General features: G+C 53.0%; 1 protein-coding gene and 1 non-coding gene across 3 annotated transcripts; both read right to left on the bottom strand.

Annotated features, from left to right (window-relative positions):
• Positions 1–4946: 4946 nt before the first annotated feature.
• Positions 4947–17456, bottom strand: RANBP1 (RAN binding protein 1). Of its 2 annotated transcripts, none has more exons than XM_020996318.2 (6): positions 17205–17456; positions 14474–14610; positions 11724–11881; positions 9723–9851; positions 8269–8334; positions 4947–7426 (listed from the first exon to the last, which is right to left on the bottom strand). In XM_020996318.2, the coding sequence occupies exons 1-6, from the start codon at positions 17217–17219 to the stop codon at positions 7251–7253; spliced, it is 681 nt and encodes a 226-aa protein (XP_020851977.1). In that variant the 5' UTR covers positions 17220–17456; the 3' UTR covers positions 4947–7250. The 2 variants fall into 2 exon arrangements, with proteins under 2 accessions (XP_020851977.1, XP_020851976.1); XM_020996317.2 differs by having other exon boundaries at positions 4947–7429; positions 17205–17451.
• On the bottom strand, positions 8105–8233 carry LOC144457339 (small nucleolar RNA SNORA77). Its single transcript, XR_013486652.1, has one exon. It is a non-coding gene; the product is annotated as a small nucleolar RNA SNORA77 (small nucleolar RNA).
• Positions 17457–17813: the final 357 nt, after the last annotated feature.

Here is a 17813-nt window from a genome sequence, read left to right as displayed (position 1 = left end):
GTGGGGTGATCTTGGGCAAATGACTTCACTTCTCCTTGACTCAGTTTCCTCCTCTGTAAAATGGGGATGACACTTAATGCTCACAGGGCTGTGGCAAGGAAGGCTTGACCGACCTTGCAGCCCTATTAGCCGAGATGCCCTGCAGTTATTTTCATGATGCCAGGCGCTGAGTCACAGCCTGTCTGAGCCGGGCTCTCCCTGGCACCAGCCATCTAGGATTCCAACAACCTGAAACCTTCCCTTCAGAGACTGTGAGTTCCAAGTCACCTTTCATGGGTTTGAATTCAACCTAATTACAGCCAGAGCCCTCAGCATTTTATTTTTGACATGACCCAATTTTTCTCTGATGCTGTTGCGCCAAACACTTTCTGCTGCCTTTCAGGAACCCAGATCAAGACCCTTTGAGCAACTGAAACCTCTCTTTTTAGTTCGGCCTCAGCTGAGACTATGTCTGAAATACGTAGCTTTGTGGGAACCCGAGGGGACTCACTCTCACTTGGGTTGTCTTTTTTTCTTTGAACTTTTTTTTTTCCAGCCAAAGACGAGGTTTATTAAAGACCTGCCATATTGGCCAGACTTAAGGAATCTAAACATTTGTGACGCAAGCCGGCTTGAATAAGTCTCAGCCCCTGGCTAGATTTTAAGAATCTGAGTACTTGGCCAGACTCTTATGGAATCTGAGCATCTTAATGGAGGACAGATGGACCTTACATACAGAAAGGCTGTGAGAGGGACCTAGGAGTGGTCAAGTGGTTTGGGGTGACTGTGGGAGGGGTCTGGGAGAAAGGGTCTGGGGAGGATCTTAAAGGGAGTGACTGGGAGGTGGAGAATGGGGTCTAGATAGGATTCAATGGTGGGAAGTAGCAGGGGGCCATCTGGGAGGTAACAAACAATGGAGGGCTGGGCTAGGTAAAGGGTAAGGGAGAATTGAGAGATTGGGCAATGGCCAGTAGATAGGATTATAGCCTCAGGTGAACCCTAGAGACTTCCTCCATAGGTAGATAAGTAGGAGAGGTCATGGAGAATCCATAGGCAAATGAACTCAAATTCTTTTTCAAAGCAGGAAAAGGCTAATACCACCCTCCCCACCACACACACACACACACACACACACACACACACACACACACACACACACACACACACACACACACGACAGTCCTGCCAGATGCTCCAAAAGTCACAAGGCCCAGACTTAAGGCCCTTCATCATCCTTTGTGCCCTCCTCTGGGAGCTCTCCACCTCACAAAGATCTTCCTAAAATTGGTCATCTGGCTTTGTGTCCAGAAACTGCCCTCCCTCAGTGGCCCCTCAAGTAAAGGATCCCTGCTGTCGTCAGCTATCATCCACATCTGCTCTATGGTTTACAAGGTCCAGTCCTCACCATGGGGGATCAGTAGGACATCGGTCATTTATCTCTCTTTTACAGGGGACGAAATAGGTTTGCAGAGGTAGGCTGCTCACACAGCCCCTGTTGGAATAGCTACACGCAAAGACAAGAGAGCTCCAGCCTGTAGTAGGTGCTTAATAAATGCTCACTGGATTAAAAATGGTCCGAGAGCTCTCAGTGTGGGGGTTCCCTCCACTGACCCTGATATTGGCTTTTGGAAGGCACAGCTCCCCCAACCCCCAAGTGTATTTACTGAAGACATTCCTAGAGGTGATGGAGTGTTAAGGATACTGGTCCTGGGTTTGAATCTGGACTCCTTGAAGGGAGGGGCTTTTATTTTTGTCTCTGAACTCCAGTGCCAAGCACTGTGCCTGGCACAGAGTAAGTGCTTAGAAAATTACTGATGGTGGAGTTGGTGGTGGTGGTGGTGGTGGTGGCGGCGGCAACAGTTTCCTATATTTGAAGAGCTCCTTGTGGAAGGATTAGATACGTTCTGCCTGGCTCCCCAGAGAATAAAGCTAGGAACAATGTTGGTGCAGAAGGGCAGGAGGGAAGCTATCTGAAAGGGGCCTGGGCTACCTCAGGGCATAGTTTCTGCCTCACCACGGCAGTGACTGGATGGCCACTCACTGGGCATGACCTTGAGTGGAGTCTTGGCCAGGAAAGGGTTCGACTAGGTGTTGAGGTCCTTCCAATAGGATTATAACTGCTTGGCTCGGTCTTAACACTGCTATTGTGTTCATAACTGGAGGACCTAACAAAGCAGTATAAAATGGCCATCCTCTCATTGCTAGCAGGCCTTGTGTATGGACCACTGCACTTTGAACCCAAACGCTGTGATTAGCCCAGCTCTGCTAAGTATTTTACCATCCACATGACTCTGAGCGTGTTTCCTCTCTGGTAAAATGAGAGGACAAGACTGGACCACAGATTCAGAGCTGGAGGAGGACTGAGGAAGCCATCCAATCCCATCCCGCCATTTTATAGATGAACAGAGGCCAGACGCCAGAGAGATCTGAACCCAGTCCCTCTAAGTCCAACACACTGCGCCTCAAGGCATGGCAGTCTCAAAGACAGATTTCATTCCAGCTCTACGTCCTTGGACAGGCAAATCTGAGGGAAACAGATGGATGAATGGGTAGTAGGACATTTATTTGGCACTCACTGTATGCCAGATCTCAGATCTAGAGGATTCCAAGAGAACCTCAGGGAATCACCTACTCCATCCTGAATTTGATCAATGAAGAAATTGAGGATCAGCTCTAGGAAATGACCTTGCCAAGATCATGTACATGCCTGGTAAACGATGGGACTGGAATTTGAACCAAGGTCAACTGACTCATGTCCATAATTTTACCTGTCTCTGGTTCACTTCCTATAATAGGGAACCTGCCCATTATAGGCAAGGTTAAGCCTCCACTAACCTTCTGGTCCACGGCTTCATCAGGGAGAGGTGATGACCTGGGTTGACTCCCCTAAGTTCTGCCATGGAAATCTCAGCTCTCATAGGACTTGCCAGGCTGGACAAGGTAAGGGTCCACATTGGCTTGCAGTGCACAGGCTGCCCACCAAATAGTAGCTTTCCCCACAACTCTTGAGGATTCTCTAAGGCAGTGGGGGGAGGCGGCCTTGTGACCCTTGTGTGCAGCCAATGTCCCACTGGCAATATTCCATTTCAAAGTAAAGAGCCAAGGGGCAGCTAGGTGGTGCAGTAGATAGAGTTCTGGCCTTGGAGTCAGGGGGACATGAGTTCAAATCCAGTCTCAGACACATGACACTTACTAGCTGTGTGACCCTGGGCAAGTCATGTAACCCCAACTGCCTAAAACCAAAAAACAAACAAAAAACCAAAACAACCCAAACAACAACAACAACAACAACAACAAACCAAAGTAAAGAGCCACACCAAAAGCCTGACTAAGGTGCGGAAGCAGCCCTTTCCTGCCCGCACGGAGCATGCTCCACGGATCCCCATGGAAGGATCACAGAGCCATGGCCCAGATAACCTGGGCTCAAACTCCAGCTCTGATTCCACGACACTGGATGAGTCACTCCCAGATTCCTCAGAAAACGGGGAAGCGCCTGTCTGCCCTCCCTGGGTTACTGCAGGGAACGTGGTGCCTACCTACTGACCTGGGGAAGGGCGCACTGCCACGAGGTACCGAGAGCAGCCGAGAGCAGCCCGTGAACTCATCCCTTCCAACGCACAAGGGAGGAAGACAACTGTCTCTTAACCCTGCAGCTTACAAACGGAAAGCTGGGAAGCTTTTTGCACGGGATGTTGCACTGCCTGATCTTCTGCCCTTAAAGCTGCTTGAGCTAAGGGTACACTAGCCCTGGATCCCAGCTCATCCACAGTCCTTCCGGGCAGGGGCTGCTCATCACTTCATCCCTACTCGCCCAGGAGCCTGCGCATCGTAGGGGTTTGATCAATGTACGATGCACAGTGGAGGCAAAGCGCAGGGTGAGGAGAGCTACACATGGAAGGCTTCATCTTCCACTCGGACAGCTTCACTAACATGGGTACCACCCCACAGGTTTGTAATTTGAGATCCAGGGGACAGCAGACAGGCCTCCGTACTACGGAGTCAAGTTCAAAAGAATTGCTTCCCAAAGAATATTCAGCATCTTCCTGGAAAGATCTTGGATTCATGGCTGCTTCTTTCAAAATGTCTCTTCCATCGGTTCTTTCACAGATTCTGAAACGGGGGGTGACTTTGAACCCAGCTATAAAATTTCTGATATTTTACCCCTCCTCTTATTCCCTCCCAATGCTGGGACCTGGCCCAGAATCTTCCCTTCCTATAAAACCAGGGGGCAGGAATGCCGTGATCAGGGAGTCTCTGCTCCCCAACAGGGACACCAGCTCCTGTTTCTATGGTGCTCTTCAGACCTGAGAGGTGAGGACATAGGTAGATTAGGTGGTGATTAAATGGCAATCACTCAAACCCAAGCCTCCCCACTTCATGGTCCCTACTCTTTCCTTCATGCCACAGTTAACACTCAGCTGCACTGTGCTTGAGAAATGAGAACCAAGCATTAGCCACTGGGTGGGCTGCCCAAAAGGAGGGCAGAATTCACAGGGACAGGCTGCTTGAGGGTTACTAAGGTTCAGCGTCTGGCCTTGGGTCATACGGATGTTAACTGTCAGGGTAGGGCTAAATGTCCAGGTATCCCCGACTTCCAAACAGACAGTCTCTCACCGAGGGGTCATGGAGTCAAGGGACCCAGGTTCTAACTAGGCTGTGTGAGCTTGGTCAAGTTACAATATCCCTGGGCCTCGGGTTTCTTATGTTTGCTCTCTCCTTAATGGAGTAATAAAACAGCCAGAGTATCTTTCAAACACTCCCATTCGGAATTGTTCACCAAGGCTCCAAACCAAGGATTCCACGGGAATTCTTGCGTCAGGGCTGTCTTGTGGCTTGACAGCCACGGATGGTGGCAGAGAACTCGCAAGCCTTGCCTACACGCTTCTTATAAGCCCCCAGGCTGGACAAGGGAGCCAGCTCAGTTTCGATCCACTCTGACAAAACCAAGCTGAGGCTCCCTGGAGAAATACGTTAAGTGGCACTTTATTGGAACACAAAACAATTACAGAGTGAGACAAGATCTCTTTTTGGAAGGGGGAGGGCAAGTGCCCGGGATATGCTTATACCCCACACCCCTCCCTGGCTTCCCGTGTCACGGGGAGAGCATCTTGGGGACATACAGCCCCTTTCACACACATAACTTCAATGAAAGCATTTAAAACATACCCTCCTGTTCCCCAAGAACTCACTCCAGCAGGGTCAGCACAGGAGGAAATCAAAGCCGACAGCACATTCACGGAGTACATTTCAGGTTTCCGATGCACCAACGCCAGAGAGCATGACAGAACATTTGATTTCATGTGCAATCGCTTCACTCTTTATTGCGCTAACATCTGACGTCTGAAGTGGTCTTTTTCCTCCTCCTTCACCGACTCGGCCGAGCACAGTTTGACTCACTGCGCTTTACAAAACCGAACAGGACGAGAATACAAGTTTAGCAGTTGGAGAAGGAAGCTTTCCGTTAGCCACTTTGCATTTTTTTTCCCTTTAAAACAATCACACTCTTCCTTTGGAAGGGCACTCCACTGAGAAGGGATCAGGGGCTGGTATTTTTAAATGGACAAACACAGACCCGAACAGGGAAAACACCAAGTCATAACGTTAACATCTATAGCGGGGACATTATAAACACGGGTGAACTTGTAGAGATGCTAAGTAAGGACCTTCAGCAAGTGAGACGGACATGCTTTCTTTGTTTTGTTTTAAATAAAGCACCTTTGGTGGGTGGGAAGGAAAACAATTGAAGGGAACCTGCCAAGATTAAAAATCTGACTGAAGTGAGTCCTTTTACTATTACTACTAAGAAACACTATAGGCTAATATGCTTTTCAATCGCTTATGTTGCTTTCCAAAGCTCACAGTGAATAGTGGAAATAAAACTCCAGCCTTGGGGGGAGCTTCACGGCTGGTCAACATTCCTCGAGCTTATGGCAGAATAAAATGTTAAAAAAAACCCAAAACCTTCAGCAATTAAATGGTAAAACCATCCTCCCTATGGGAGGGCCTTTCATTTTAAGCAGGCTGAAAGTTCTTGGCTTAAAACTTGGACAAGAGCAGAACTTAAGACATGACACAAGCACCCCAGGTGAGCAGCCAGAGAGATGGAGAGAAGGGACACACAGCACACAGCCACACCCAAGCGATGACTTCCCTGAGGGCACGCAGGCAGCTGAGGTATTCTTCACTTCTGGGGGTGCTGGGGAATGACAGACTGCAATTCCTTCTGGGAGGGGCTGCCTGCCTTCCAGACAACAAGAAGAGAGGCAGAGCCTGACACTGACCATGCCTTCCTTCCACTCGGACTCGAAACCGCCCCGGGCAGCCCCGCTCACTGCTCTTCACTATCCTCCCTTTGGCCAGAGGCCTCAGTGTCGCCCGTCTGTCACCAAGGCCCTTCCCCCCCTCGAGGAGCTCCCCTATGTGACAGGCAGCCAGCCGCCTGCGACACCTAGACTCTCGAACTGAACCGCCACACAAGGAGTGTTCCACGGCCCAAGGACGAGCGTCCCAGGTGCAGGGAGGATGCCCGTGGGGGAAGTGCCCTATGCCAGAAGAATGAAACACATAGGTGCAGTTTACAGAGAACAAGGACCGAGAGCGGGACCCCTCTGCCCACGTGCCTGCCAGGAGAACGCCCAAAGCCGTGACCCACACGCCGAGGCCATAGAAGGGCCGCTTCCACCAGCTTCCCTTTGACTCCCAGGCTGGCCAAGGCCACGACACAGCGCCCTCCTCCACAACTTCCCAGGGACAAGTGCCCACGGGAAGACAAGTCAAGCCATGCCGACTGCACCCCCCAGGAAATGCTGCTGCAACCGTGCTGTGTTAACTGGCACACCACGAACGAAGCAGCATCTGCCCGGGGCAGGCGGGCCATCCCCAACGGCACCGTCAGACTCAACGATGCACCCCCAGAACCCTAAGTCAGAGACACAAAGACAACCGATGCCAGGAGTCACAGCCGTCAGTGTGTCTGAGTGAACATATAGGACTCAGGCCTGTCCTGGGAGGCAGCTTTCAAACGGTTTATTCACTCTTTTGGATGCACTATAAATAAGTGTTTCCACTATGGAAAAGAATGTTACGAGCGCAGTACATGTGACTGGGAATGGGTTTGCTGAAGACATCTTCGAAAGGGTAAAAGCTTAGAAAACAACCTGGAGGCTGGAATTCAGTTCTTTTTATAAAGTCCCTTGTAAAAAAAAAAAACAAACAAAATGAAACAAAAATAAAGAAAATAAAAGGAAAGAAGGCGAGGCCCGCGAGATGATTTATTGCAGTAACACGTCCTGGTCCTTGGTCTCCTTCTCGGGCGCCGAGGGGCTCTCAGGCTCTTGGCTGCCTTCCTTCTCCTTCTCCTCCTTCTCTTTCTCCTTCTCCTCCTCCTCCTTCACCGACAGCTCCGACAACTTCTCCACCACTTTATCGGTGTTTTCTTTGCCTGCTCCTGCTAAAACACACCAACCGGGGGAGTCAGCAGCAGCCGCTGCAGCCTCGACGTGGCAAGGACCAGTGGGCACAGGCGCCAGAGCTGGACTCAGACCTCGCCCCGGGCCGCAGGGTCTTTGGCTCAGCTGCAGCTTGGCTGGGCCTCTCAGAGGGGCCACTCCTCGCCCTGGATCGCCAGGAACCCAACGGGCTCAGAACTCACAGGCTGGCCCAACCGAAGAGTTTAGGTGCCCCAGTGGGGCCTGACACTTGAGGCTGGCCCTGAGGCTCACTTGAAGCCCAGCAGAGAAGCTTGATTCCCTATGTTTATTGCTTAAAATTGTTCTCCAAATGACTTTATCATTTAAAATACTAGATTTGGAGGCAAAATCAAGCTGTTTAGCCAACTTCTATAGCTTGCCCCCGTTTTTGTTCACACTAAAAGGAAGTAGGTGGAGTTATTACTATGTCGTCACTCTACTTTTGTCAGCCCTACCCAAAGGCACAGAAACCTGAGGTTCCAGAGAAGTCAGCCCTGGCAGCCCCAGAATCATGGCCATTCATTCAATTCCCTAATTACCGTCGTTTCTCTGATTGATCTACAAAGGAAAAGAAAAGAGGATGCAGCCATGGCAAGTCTATGGAACCTGCAGGGAGACTCATAAAGAGCCCTCCTGACAGCCTCACCCAGGCTCCGGGATGTTTCCCAAGCAGATGCAATGGCCTTTCACCAGAGAAAGGTGTTTGCAGTAGCATGGGTCACTTCTCTAGCAGACTGGAAAAGCAGCAAGACTGAGGAAGGCAGTCATGTACAGAGTGAGTCTGCGGGGGACAGCGAGAAACAGACACAGGGACTCTTACCTCTCTTTTCTCGTTCTTCTATCTCATTCCTGCATTCTTCAAACTTTGCCTTAAACTTCTGGGCATCTAGTTACAAGAGGAAAAGAGATTTCACCCCTCCATCCCTCCATTTCAGTGGGAGGCACCATGAAAGCACCATGCCTGCAGCCTGGAGGTGAAGAAGGGCTGAGGCGGGACCCTCACGGGTTTCGCTCACCTCGATAGCTTCCCAGTGCTTAAATCCTCAAAAGGAGCTTCTCACACCCAAGCCCATTTTATTGATGAGGAAAATGAAGCTCAATGGCGGAGTGACCCATCCACTATAATCTTGAGAACAACCCTACCCAGGACACCCTAGCGCTGAGATTTAGGGCCACAGACTCAGAGTCGGAAGAGGCCTTAGAGACTATCTACACTACCTAGAGGAAACTGAGGCCCAGAGCTGAAATAACTTGCCCAAAGTTACCCAGGGAGCAGAGACGACAGGTGGGGAGAATAAACATTTATAGAGCACCTACTGTGTGCCAGGCATAGAGCTCAAGTGCTTTCATAGCTGTGATCTCATTGGCTCTTCCCAGCAGTCCTGCAAGGTGGGCAGGTGCTATCATTATCTCCACCTCAGCTTAGCACCATGCCTGGCGCATAGGAGGCACTCAACAAATGGCAGACAGGTTAAGTGACCTACCCAGGGCCACAGGGCTTCAAGTCAGGTCTTCCTGATTTTGACTGCACCAGCCCCCCGACTAATGGGCAGTCTGACTGAGGTCCTAGGATTCCAACGGGTGTCTGCCCTCCACAACACACTGCCCCTCCAGAGCGCCTTCCTCGGCCACAAAACACTGGAATCTTTCACCGGCCCATCAAGGCTGTTTGTACCAAAGAATAAGGAAATGTGCTTCCCAAGCCCCCAGGTCGTGCTCAGAATGCCAACATTTTACCAACAAAACTTCTGTGCTCTAAAACCCGTGGCCCAGGGCTCCCGGGACATGCCCACCCTTCACTGGAAGGAAGTGGCGGCAAGGAAAGGTAGTCAAATCTGGGGAAAATCCACCCTCACTCCTTACCCCCTGAGTGAGGGCAGACTACGGCCTCTCTGGGCTGCCTTCTCCCTTCCCCTGAGCCTAATCAGGAGCACTGGGTGGACGAGTCTTCCTCATTCACCAACCATCAGCAGAGTGAACACAAAGCCCCTAGTCAGGACTTGAGAAGAATTAAAGCCAAGCAAGACTCCTCATTCCTTAGGGACAAAAAGCACTGGATTGGGAGTCTACCTGTGACACCTCAGGCAAGTCATTTCCTTTCCGGAGCCTCAGTTTCCTTAGCCGTAAAACGCAAAGGCTGGATCAGATGAGCCCTAAGGTCCCTTCCAATTCCGAGAGCCAGGGTCATCAGCTGATAGTCACACAGTATGGGGCAGAGAGAGCTGCTTTTGGAGTCTCTGCAAACCTCAGCCTCCTTCGGACCGTCTCACTTACTTTCTGCATTTAGGAATCGAATCGCCAGCAGTTCAGGCTTGGGACTTTCATCAGCAAAGTCAGCGTGTGTGTTCCAGACCCAGGCCCTGTCACTGCCTGCGTTGGGCTTCAGCTCCATCAATGGTGTTACTGGGAGAAGAAAGGGGGAAAGACAGGTTAGCGTTCCCAGGCACAGGTTCCCCCACGATCCTTCATGTGGCCATCGCCCGGCTAAAGTCAATGGAAACCCTAAGGCTGCTCCCCTGCTCTTTGAAGAAGGCAGCAGGCTTTCTATGCCTGCACTCTGCATTCTGCCTTCTCTATTTACACCCTGTAGTGTAGGGACAGGACAGGAAGACTTCAATTTTTACCTGTCACCTCAATTATACTGGAAAAAAAAAAGGCTCAGTAGAAACACACAGCTTGTTCAACTTGGGGAAAAGCCTCGGTGTGCAGTGGCAGCAGGCTGGCTCTAGTGGGGCCCAGCAGACAAGGCCCTGAGGCCACCCCTGACCTGGGCCGGGCTATGGGAGCTCAGTTGTGTCTGAAGCAGGGACTATTGTGTCCGTCTCTGTATCTCTGCCTCCTGGCACAGTATCTTTATTGTAGTAGACGTTTGTTTTTCAAGCAGAAATTAAAACAGACTGGATCAGGAAAACAACTATGGACAAACCCCACAGCACATCCCAAACACCATTTACACCGACTTCAAAGGCATAAAAAAATTTTTTTAAAGCAGGAAACAGGAAAGAGCAAGGGCTGCGTCCCAACCCCACTGCCATACCTGCGTTTCTCCCACTGAATCCCCTGCTCTGATAATAGCATGCCCAGAACTAAACTACGATGACACACCCCAGTCAACACCATTCCCAGGAGGTCAAAGTTGGAGACAGCCTGCTGTCCGTAAACTACTTAGGGAATTAATTTGCAGTGTCTAAAGAATACCCATCACACTTACTGTGTGACCCTGGGCAAGTCACTTAACCCCAATTGCCTAAAAACAAAACAAACAAACAAACAAAAAAAGACCTATCAATACCCTCAGAAAGGATATTCCTTCTCAGCTGACCATCCCTGGGAATGGGCTCTCCAGCAGCACCTACTACACTGACCAGAGGAAATCCGTGATCCCTGATCACTGAGTTCCATTTTTGCTTTAGAAAGAGACAAATCCCAAACCTCTTCCTTTCACAGGAGGAAACTGAAACCCAGGAAGGTTAAGTGACTTGCCCAGAAGCATAAAGATGGCGTCTTAGGCAGGACAAAGGCAAAACAAAGAAATAAACAAACAAATAAATAAATAAATGATTTTTTAAAAATGGCAGTGTGCTAGACACGTCATCAAACTGGGTCCTAGACCCAAGTTGCTGTGTGACCTCCAATAGCTAGCTTCCCCTCTCTGAGCCCATTTTTTTCCTCCTTCAAAAAGGGCAGGGGGAAGGGGAAGGAGTACCAGCACTAGGGCTCCCAGTGGAGACTTCTTTGAGGGGGCAGCCCTTGCTGTCAGCCTCACCTCCTAGTCCAGCGAGGGCCGATCCCACACGTCTATGACAGCCCTGGCTTCTGTACTCGGCTGACAGTCGCACTTCCCAAGCCACCCCACTGGGGTCCCTTTAACTCCACCATCTGCCAGCCTGTGGCACACCGCTAGTCTAAAGGCACAGACCAGCTACTGTGCAAGTCTCCCTCTCTCTACCAGGGAAGACGGATTTCTTTCTTTTTTTAAAACAAAGTCCAGAAGGCAGCGCTTTCACCCCGGGGGCTCACATAGGGCCCCCGCTGTTGCCCTCCATCCCCCTCGGCACAGGATTTCTCCTTGCCTTAGCCTGCCATTCCAGCTCGCATCATTCTCCACTTTAATTCTGACTCATCCAGAGACATTCCCAATCCAGAGAAGAGTTCTTAAAAATACATCTTAACTCTAGATTTTAAACTCCCGGCATTAACTCTCAGGCTTACGCAAACCAGGCCGCTGGCGCTGCCTTTGCGTTACCACAAGCAGAACAAAGAGGGGGTACGTACTATAGTGATTTGCACAGATCTTCAGAGTTTTGTCCCTTCTCATGAGCAGGCGAATCGTCCCTTTCTCCTTGTGTTTCAGCAGCTTCACGTCGCCTGTCCCTCGCTCTTTCCATTCTGGAAGGTCATTCTCAGAGGCAAATCGGAACAGCTTGGCCCGCCTTTGGAGAGACTCACTGAGTTAGCACAGGACACGCCGCCACACGATACAACTTAGAACTGTGGCATGACAACCCGAGACAGGACGAGCCGCGCGCCCTCCTCCTGGGACAGACGAATATCGCTCTTGCCTCGTTCCTTCGGCAAGAGAAACGGGCTCATGGGAAAACGTGTTTACCAAGTGCACAGAACTGGGTGCGAGCTTTCACCCCTGATACTATTCCCATCTTGTCGCCCAAGGAGAGGCTCTGCTTCGCTAACATCCAATTTCTTGTGGCTGGGCAATAAACATGTTCAAAGCCAGCTCATTTACTTGTGTTAATCAACAACGATCCTGCTAATACAGAAGACACAAATACATCTGGAAAATGGCTATCGTCACGCTCATGCCAACCTTGTGAGTGTTGTTTCCCCATTTTACAACTACTGACTGAGGTACCGCGTCTGAGAGGCTGTCCCCAGCCACATCCAGGCCCCCAGGCCCAGCCTCCCATGCTCTACACCACGTCACCCTGAGCGGCTGAAGACCTAGGGCCACAACACAGATTTCTACCCCAGCCCCCAACTCCCCGCATCAAAGGAATGGGGTGAAATCAGAGAGGCTGATGAAATGTGACATCAGAAAATGCAGAATGCTGCAACGAGCTGTTAAAAATGCTCCAGATACAGACAGAGACGTCTCCTTTCAGTGAAGGAGGATCCACAGGAAAAGCCCAGCACACAGAGTGCTCGCTCCTAGTCCAGAACGAAGCTGCAGCTGGAGGGAAGGGCCCCTCGGTCCACAGATGGATGACCACTACAAAGCACGCACAGAAGAGAACAGGACAGAGGGGGGAGGGAAAGAGGCTGGACCCCATCTTAAAAGGCAGCACTCTGAATACCCTGCGCTCCTCCCTGAGACCGGGGCCTAACTTTCTGGGACAATGGTCTTCTCCGGCTCATCCTATCAGGGAAGGGTGGAAACCATCCCACAGTCACTTAAGAATCCAAGTTCACGGGACCCCCAAAAGGCAACAGAGAGAAGCATGGCAGGAGCGGGCAGGCTGCACAGCACGCGATCAGAAGAGGAGCCGAGCCAGGTCTCACACACCGTGCTGGTAGCAGCCCAAACTCAGGAGACCGAGGGGAGGATCCCGAGCATGCCGAGAACAGAACAAAGGGTAGGGACAAGAACACAGTAGGAATCATGCAGGCGCCTACTGTGTGCCAGGCACGGGGAGTGGAGATACAGAGCCAAGCAGCGCCCCCCACCCCACTCAAATTCTCCAGGGGAGCTAGGAGGTGACACACACAGGCATCAGCAAACATTACACAGAGCACACAAACACACAAAGGTGACTTCAAATAACCTTGGGGCTGACCCACTGGTGCTCGGGGGCAGGGGCATCCCACAGCTAACAATGACTGGGCCAGACCAGGATCACTGGGCGAGAAGTGACCCCCCCCAGGGGGACGAGGGCCAGTGTGAGACGGTGGGGGCGGGGGCAGAAACGACACGGTCTGGCAGTGAGATGCTGACCAATGAGGACCCCGAGGGTGGGGTATGTCCTGCCTATTGGGCAGCAGAGGAGGAGCCAAGGAGCCGTGCTTTGGGTGCACGCCACAGGCCACAGAATGCTCCTGGCTCTGACTGAAGAGGCAGACGCCTACCTAGGGAAGCTGAGGAGAGGACAGCCACCTGCCGCCTCTCCAGACAAAATGCACCCGGCCACGTGTTTGGGCTGGACGACTCTGAGCCGTCCCTCTCACTGGAGAGGCGGCACAAGTGCAAGGTGGGAGAGAGCCGGGGCAGAATCCCCTGGGCCAGCCCCTGCACCCTGGCGGCCGTGCTCCATTTCTTCCCCTTTGAACCCCACCACCTCTCAAGGCTCTCTCTTCCCTCAACCCCTGGCATTTCCCATCCAGTCTCCACTTCCTTTCCCCTCATCCTTCTCATTCACCTCTAGTTTCTTTATCCAGTTCTGGCTGTCATACATCACACGTGGCTCCCGAAAAGTCTCAAAGCATCCCTCGGGGCCAGCCAGATGGGACACCTCCACCCCAACTCTCCTAAGGTCGACCACGGCCCTCCCCCCCATAGTCGGCTCCCATCCCATCTCGTGCTCTCTGTGAAGTCCCTTTCCACATCCTTTCTGATTCAGGCTATCCAGCTCACCAGATACAGGGAGGGCTCCAGCATGACAACCCAAAGGCAGCAGCTCTGGCCCTGCTCCAGCTGCAAAGCGTACAGGGCCCCCCCAGCTCCGGACAGCCCAGAGAGTGGCCAGGAGGCCGCTCAAATCCTGGTTCCGTGATATACTAGCTATGTGGCTGTGGGTGGTTAAGAAGCATCAACTCTGCACTCCCAGAATCGTCATCACTTGTAAAACTGACTAGCACCACCACGAAATATGAGTCTACACAGCCAGGCAACGGGATGAGCGCCGGATTCAAATCCTGACTCTATTCCTACCCATGTGACTCGGGCAAGGCCCTTTTCCTTTTCGAGACTCAGTTTCCTCATCTGTAAAACAAGGCTCGGAGTACACGAGGTTTCTAGCTCAATATCTAAGATCCCGCTGTGGGAGCGCAGCCCGCGCCCTCGTCTCACTTACATCTTAAAGAGCTCTTCTTCATCTTCTTCAAGGGTCTTGATCTCCTGCTCAGGAAGAGACACTATGGGCTCAAACTGCGGATCGTGGTTGGAGTCGTCCACGTTCTCTGTGGAGGTGTCGTGCTCCTCGTGAGCTTCCTGGGAAGGGACCAGAGACAGATGCACGTGAGCGCCACCAAGCCCCCAGCACGCAACCCAAACCAACAAGAATAGTCACAGCTGCCCTTCAGAGAGAACACTTTACAAATGGGATCTCATCTGATCCTCACAACAACTCTGGGAGGACGGTAAGTTATCGGCCCCATTTTACAGCTGAGGAAACAGAGGCAGACAAACGTACAGCGAGTGGTCCAGCATCACAGAGCTGGTAGGCACCCACGCGCAGATCTGAACTCAGACCTTCCTGACTGGAGGCCCAGCACTCGTGCACTGTGGCGCCCCCTGGCAGCCACAATGAACGGGCACTTGTTAAGCTCTCTCTGTGCCAGGCACGGTGGGGATCCAAGTACTAAGGAGGAAACAAGTTCTACTCCATTTCCACTTTACACACTGTAAAACCTGCACAGGTTACATGCACTGGTCTCAGCAGGTCATCAGACCATGGACGCTTGGCCAAGGAACAAGAGTTACCATCCTAAAAGGATGACTGCGGAAGAAGAAAAGCCAAGGCCACGAGCTTGGGAGTCGGCAGAAAACATTCGTGCTGGGGCTCTCTCGGGATTTCTTCTGAAAATGTGTTACTTTTCATTCAGAAATACACACAACCTTGTCACCAGAAGGATGAACACGTGAAAGGCACAAGCGTCCATCTACAACTCATGTTTCTGGCAATAATTATAACATGGATGGGAAAGGAAAAAGATGAACATTTCGGACACTGGCTATTCCCCACTAAAAAAAACTGCAGGAAAACAAATTTATAGAAGCAGTAAGCTCCAAATTGATCTGGACACGGCAAGCCTGGGACTCTATAGAGCTTGTGCAGCCTACGAAGAGGTTTGGGGGATGATGCTGCATCATTAAAAAAAAAACAACCACACTCAAAGGCATGGGGTGGGGAGCACAGCCGCAGGACCTTAGGAGAGTGGGTCCCTTCCCCTCCGCTCTACGATGCTGCTGGCATTTCCCAAGGTTGCTTTAAGATAAACCCCTTGTCGGAACTTTGTTTATAATGGCCACCTTCCTAAGGGATTCAGGCTGGTGGTCTTTCCTTACTTAATCGGTGAGTTTTCAGACTTCGCAAAATCGCTGGCATTCCTTCCACAGAAGCCATACATTAAGTGGGAGGTAGATTGAGCAGGGGAGGTGATGGTGGTAGAAGAATCAGGACAGAAGGCAGCAAAATAGTCCCAGGATTAAAAATTTACCATAAATAATCCACAAATCACTCAAGAGAAAGCCAGTTTAAGCTTTGCTCTGTTCCACGGTCAGACCGCCTTCTCCCGACCACCTGTCTGGCAAACAGGGATTGTTACTAGACTGCTAAAAACTCCAGCACAAGGATTTGAACATAGCAGGCGCCCAATTGTATCTAAGAAATCCCAGGACCGAATGAGTGGAGGATAAGTGTAGGGGATGCAAATATAAAGAAGACAGCCCCACCCTCAAGAAGCTTCCATCAATAAAGGCGGACAAGCATGTTAGGGAGTGGCGCCAGAGCATCTTCATCCCTCACGTTGCAGGAATGCTAAGTGAAGCCACGGGAGCAGATTAGCATATCTTTACAGGAGCAACCGACAGACTTGATTGAATCAGAATTCCAGACGTACGTGTGGAAGAAAGTCTCAGTTTAGAGCTGAATTTTCGGGCAGGTTTGTACTCCGATTTGTTCAAATGGCCATCGAACCCGCACGTCCAGCATAAGCACAGGCGTGCTCTGGGCCAGGTCCCGCTTTGTGGAGCAGACTTCTCTGCAGTAGTTGCTTTAAAGTTTGCCAAAAGGCATCAACGTTTCCAGTTAGTAGGATCCGAGTCATTTTCGGTTCCGGAGGAAGAACGTTCTCAGGAGCGCGCCTTGACCTTCGGGACTCACCTTAGGCGGAGGCTTCAGGCCGGGAGGCCACGAGTGACCGCGGCCCAAAGTCCTCGGCCTGAGGAGCAGGGCTGGGCCGGGAACCCTCCGGGCCCACGTGCATCTGGGCCGGGGTGGGGGGGGTGAGAGGCCCCCCTCCTCCACCCGCTTCCTGCTGCAGCACCAAGGCCTCATGGGTCACCTCGGGCTCGCAGCCTACAGCGACACGACCCGCCCGCACGCAATAGGCGCTCAATAAATGCGCGCAGCAGCCCTGGCTCTGCCCGCTCAGACCCCTCTCGCACCAACGTGGGAAGGGGGGGGGTTGGCGAACCGCTCCCCGCGTGACCTTGGCCTGGCGGGGAGGGGGCCCAGCAGGGACCGCGAGGCTCCTTTGGGGCCCCAGGCCCCGGCCCCTCTCGCAGGCCGAGCCCGGGCCGAGGCCCCGCCGCCTCCCGGCCCACGTGGCCGCCGGGGCCCCGCCGAGCCGGCCTAGACCTCGGGCTGCGCCGCCCGCCTCCCGCCGAGCTCGGCCCCCATGAGAGCCTGGGCCCGGCCCGGCCTGGCCCCCCCCAGTCTCGGCCGAGGCCTACGGAGGCCCGGAGGAGCCACGCGCGGCCGGCCGGCCTGGGCCCCGCCGGGCGCCCCCAGCGCGGCGGCCGGGCCGCTTCCCCCCCCCCCCCCCGTGCCGGCCCGGCGGGCCCCTCGCACGAGCACGCACCTTGGCAGCCGCCATCGGAGCGGGAGGCGATGCGACGGCGGCGGTGGTTGGTCCCGGCGGTGCGGCGGCGCTCGGTCCGGTCCGTACTTCCTCTGGCGCTGGCGCCTGCTCGCCCCGCGCTTACCTCAGCTCAGCCCCGCCGCCGCGCGCGCGCGCGCGACCCCGGCCCCTTGACCCCGGCGGCGGCGGGAAACACGCCCCCGCCCCCGCGCATTCAAAACCAATGCAACTTTATTGAGGCGCCGGGGCCGCGGGCAGCGGACAAGCCATTGTCCTGCCCCGCCCCTCCTTCCGCCTGCTCTCTCCGCCCCCTCCGGCTTCCCGCCCAAAGCGCCGCGCGCCGGGCCTCGGGGGCGCGCCGCCCCCGACTCCAAGAAACGCCCCACTCCGCCCCGCCGGGGGCTTTGTGCCCCAACCAGGCCGCAGCTCCCGCCTTCCCGACGGCCACTGCGACGGCCTCGTCCACTTCCGGCCCCGCCGAAAGCGACCGCCTACTTCCGTTTTCAAGTCCGGAGGCTTTAATGGGTTGAGAGCGGCGGGGGCGGGAGCAGGGCCAATGAAGGGGGCGGGTTTTCGAGGAGAATCACTAGGAGACGGGAAGAGGCCAAC

The sequence above is a fragment of the Phascolarctos cinereus genome, unplaced genomic scaffold, assembly GCF_003287225.1.
Source record: "Phascolarctos cinereus isolate Bilbo 61053 unplaced genomic scaffold, phaCin_HiC Scaffold_4;HRSCAF=312, whole genome shotgun sequence".
Lineage (NCBI taxonomy): Eukaryota > Metazoa > Chordata > Mammalia > Diprotodontia > Phascolarctidae > Phascolarctos > Phascolarctos cinereus.
Note: the sequence above shows the minus strand (reverse complement) of the source record. Positions and strands in the feature narration are given on the sequence as shown.

What these genes read in the sequence shown, in the direction of transcription:
- RANBP1 (XM_020996317.2), bottom strand. An exon ending in GATCTGTGCAAATCACTATA is followed by an intron (nt 9,852 to 11,723) that starts GTACGTACCCCC and finishes TTCTTCTCCCAG; the next exon opens with TAACACCATTGATGGAGCTG. An exon ending in TCGATTCCTAAATGCAGAAA is followed by an intron (nt 8,335 to 9,722) that starts GTAAGTGAGACG and finishes TCTTGTAACTAG; the next exon opens with ATGCCCAGAAGTTTAAGGCA.